Source organism: Propithecus coquereli, unplaced genomic scaffold (genome assembly GCF_000956105.1).
Source record: "Propithecus coquereli isolate 6110/MARCELLA unplaced genomic scaffold, Pcoq_1.0 Scaffold142, whole genome shotgun sequence".
In the NCBI taxonomy this organism is placed as follows: domain Eukaryota; kingdom Metazoa; phylum Chordata; class Mammalia; order Primates; family Indriidae; genus Propithecus; species Propithecus coquereli.
The window spans coordinates 3910248-3914220 of record NW_012138525.1 but is presented as its reverse complement, the minus strand read 5'-3'; the positions used below and the strand labels follow the sequence as shown (position 1 = coordinate 3914220).

The following is a 3973-nucleotide window of genomic DNA, read 5'->3' as shown; positions in this document are numbered from 1 at the left end:
AACTGTCGAGTGCTGTGAGGACGAAGAAAGCCTCACAATTGTCTCCATCACTCTTCAGCACTGGCCCCTCAGCTGTCTGGGAGACTCTCTGGGACCTAAGAACCTCCTTGGCCCTCAGACTCCTCCTTTCCTTCCAGAGAAGCTGCATGAACAGGGGCCTCCTGCCAGCCAGGCCCCCACACCTGCCAGCCTGCATAGAACCTTCCAGAATGACCCACAAAAGGACTTCACTCACTCTTGCAAGGCAGATGAGGCACCAAGCCTGGGATGGGAGCTCCAGATCCCCACTCCCCACCCCACTTAGCCTTGCAGGCCTGGGCTGGAAAATGCCCTCCTGACCCCTCCAGCGCTGCCCCCTTCTGTTCAGCTGGGGGGGAACACGTGCTTCCAGGGGGCAACTTGTCTTTTTCTCCCTTCTCAGTGGGGCTTTGTCTCTGTCTCTTGCCCCTGGCCTCCAGCTGGCAGGTACAGACTTGCTTCCCTCCTGTGCTGGTCCCCAAGGCCAAGCACGACTCTGTGGGTGCTCGCATCCAAGTGCGCCCCTGCACGCAGCGCCCAGCCTCCCCCCTCCCCCCTCCCCGGGGACTGCACCAGGCAGGGCGGTGGGCACGTCTGTCCCCTGTCAGGCGGGTGGGGACCGCAGGCCGCAGCCCCTCGGGCTGCCTGCTCCCGCCTGGCTGGCGGAGATGAGAGCGGCTGCAGGGCTGGGAGCGAGGCGGCAGCACACAGAACAAACAGAATTTTTTTTTTGCAACTAGAGGGGGAAGCACAGAGCTAAAAATAAAACGAAAAGATCAGTATCTGTCAGTCTGACAGCTGATTGGCTGCTCGGAGATGCATATAATTACCAGCAACTGGCGCTGGGTAGGCAAAGCCGGGAGAAACTGCTGAGACGAGGTTAGGATTTAACCTTTAAATTCTGGAGCCACCGGAAACCGAGGGGAGGACGCTGGGCGTCCGTGCTAATGAGGCTGGGGGTGGGCGGTGGGCGGTGGGCCGCCGAGGCTCGGCAGGCCCCGGGGGCTCCCCTGGGAAGGCCCTGGGAGCCCTCACCCAGGGCTGCCTCCGCCATCAGACTGGGAGTGCCTCTGATTGGCAGCCAGGACGGTGGTCCTTCTCCCCGCCCAGCTGGGGGTGTTGTCTCCGGGAAGTTAGGGTCTCACCTGGGAGGCAGGGAGGGAGGGGGCTGCCTGGGTCCCTAGCCCCTCCCAGCCTGGCGCACCCCATCCCCACCCACATTCCTCTGCCTTTCCCGCCTGGTGTTAATTTCCGACACCCATCCTGCTCCCCTCCATCCTTCACCCCAGTCACCCCTGTTCCTGGCTCTGTTTCCTGCCCCACCTGGGAAGGGCACCTAGACACAGACAAAGCTGCAGGAGTGGAGGGGTGTTGTGCTCTCACTAAGCCTCAGTTCCATCTGTCAAGTGGGAGCCATGATAACAGTGCCCGCCTGGCCGCTGGGCAGGTGTCCTGGGTGATTTGGGCCCAGTCTTGCATCTTCATTCTGTCACCTGGGCCAGGAGTCAGGAGATCCAGGTTCTAGTCCAGTTGGGAGTTGTCATTTTCTCTCTTATCTCTGGTGTCCTCATGTGCCAATTGGAAGGAAGAGAACCTGCCCTCTGACTTCCCTGGGTGGCAGTGGGAACCAAATTAGATGGGGTATGTGACCATGGGCAGTACTTGGCACCTGCCTGGGGAGGTGGGATGGAAACTTGCAGATCTTTGAACCTGCCACTTTGTTCTAGGCCTTTGCCCAGGCTGTGGCCTCTGCCTGGAACTCCTTTCCTTCCCACTCTAGCCCTTCCCACCCGTGCCTCTTCCTCCAGGAAGCCCTCCCTGGTGTCCCAGTAGGTCCTCTTCCGCTGCCTCTGGGATTCTCACCCCACGCTCAGGCCCTGATTGTCTGCTTTGCACACAAGACTGTGAGCCCCACGAGGGCAGGAAACACAGCCGTTCACAGTTGTGTTGCCCAGCAAGGGCCTGGCCCAGAGCTCCTCAGGAAATGAAACACCTACATCCTCTGCTCTGCTCTGTGGCCCTGGGAGCCAGGTGGAGGCAGGAGCCACCCTGGCCACTGTGCCCAGGCTTGGGGCGAGCAGCGGCCGCAGCTGAGGGGCACCGTCTTTCCCCAGCACATCAGTGGGGAGCATGCTCCCAGTGGGCCCCAAGTGCTACAGAACTCCGGGCTCTGCCCTGTGAGCACTGATGCCCAGGGAAGCTGCCCCTTGTGTGTGCCCCTGTGGGGCAGGAGTAAGCACGGTCCCAGGCCGTGTTGCCTCCTCCTAAGAAAGTTCCCGGTTTACCTGCCCAGCCATGGCCCTTTCCCTGTGCGGTCTGGAACGGTGGGTGGAGCTGCCATTGAGGGGTAGGACCTAGAAAACCCGCACCGCCCCGCACTCCTGCTGGGGTGGGGTGCGGAGGGCAGGGGTGTGGAGGCCGAAGGAGATGGTGGTGGCTCCCACATGGGGTAAGTAGCCTGGCTATGTGTCCGCCTCCCTCACATGCTTTACTGGGGTTGTTTCCTGGAATCCCCACAACGGCCCCCTGAAGGTGGTGCAGTTGTTCGTGATTTGCGGATGAGGAAACTGAGGCACACAGTAGTTAAGCAGTGTGCCCGGGGCCCCTAGCCAGGGAGGACAGGCTGGCTCCAAGCCAGTCCTCTGTCTCGCAGGACAGGCCCAGCAGCTCCTGCCTCTCTGATAAGGATAGAAGGGAGGGAGGGGAGGTATTTCTGAAGCAACTGCCATGAGACCTTCGGGGCAGAGAGTCTTGAGAACATTTTTGTGTACGGCGTGCAAAGGAATTCCCCTTTGGTGTCTCTTTACAAGATTTCGGGAAGATTTAAACTGTGTTCTCATCCCGTGTTATTTCCTTACAGCCTAATGTCAGAATCTGTTTGTGTCTGCACCCACTGTCTCCCTGTGTTAGGCAGTGAGCTTGCTGAGGGCTTCAGTCTCCTCTCTCCCATTCATGGCTGGGTCCCCGGCACCCAGCAATGCGTGGAGCAGCTGGTCGGTAAAGCTTTGCTGGACACATTTCAGATGAAGAGATTGAGGGTCAGAGAGATCACATGGCTTGCCAGTAGGAAACCTCAGATTTGTCTGACTCGAGAGCTCAAATTCTGACTACCACCCCCCACAGCCACTTGAGAGACCCCCGCCCACTTCAAGGGAGCCTCAGAACCTGAGTTTTGGACTCCCTCCCTTCTGCCCCCTGCCCACCAGCTTCTTAGACTTACGCTAAAACCAGTGAGGCTTCTAACCTGAATCTGCCTGCCACCTTTTCCTTGCTTATCTAGGAACTGGACAAAAGTTGGCCAGAGTCAGCTTAGTCTTGGGAAAGTTGCATTCTCCTGGAGTCCCCCAGTTTTGCCTTTTTCGTACGACCTGATTGAAATTTTCCATCTTTGTTACTTTCAGAAGCAGTTTTTGCAGTGGACGTGACCTACCATGTGATTACTAGCCCGGGCAATTCATATACGCAGTCGATCCCTGTTGTTTATCTCTGTGATGGGGATCCTGGTTTGGGGGGCAGGGGGTTTAAGCAAGCGTCTCAGTGAGGCTGAGGGTTATAAATCAGAGACCCTAATGGTTAAGAACTTGGCTGTGCCACTGAGTGACCTTGGGAGCCTCGTTTGACCTCTCCGAGTCTTGGCTTCCTCATTTGTGAAATGGGGACAGGCTGCCATGAGTTCAGTTGCGCTCATGCATGGAAAGTGTCTTGACTGATGCGAGGCCATGAGACCAATTCAACCATCGCCTCGGCTGCCAGGGGCATCCTGCGTGTGCGCGTTAGAGTTTACGAGGCTCTGTTTGTCCTAAGCTACTGTCCGACCGTGTGTGGGCCCATGGGTTCTATAGATGCAAGGCCCCTGCACGACCTCTCTCCCCAAAAGACCACGAGCCTGTCTGGGTCCGGAGACCCCCCTGCGTGGGGCTGACGTGGGCACGTCTCCACAGCTGGGTGTGGAGTG

General features: G+C 58.4%; 1 protein-coding gene across 1 annotated transcript; it reads left to right on the top strand.

Moving 5' to 3' along the window:
• Nucleotides 1-1669: 1669 nt before the first annotated feature.
• Nucleotides 1670-2362, top strand: LOC105806516 (chromosome unknown open reading frame, human C9orf106). The gene is given in 6 exon segments (XM_012639648.1): nucleotides 1670-1703; nucleotides 1706-1842; nucleotides 1844-2139; nucleotides 2178-2209; nucleotides 2212-2295; nucleotides 2298-2362. Coding segments are annotated over 6 exon segments (648 nt in total).
• The last annotated feature ends 1611 nt before the right edge of the window (nucleotides 2363-3973 follow it).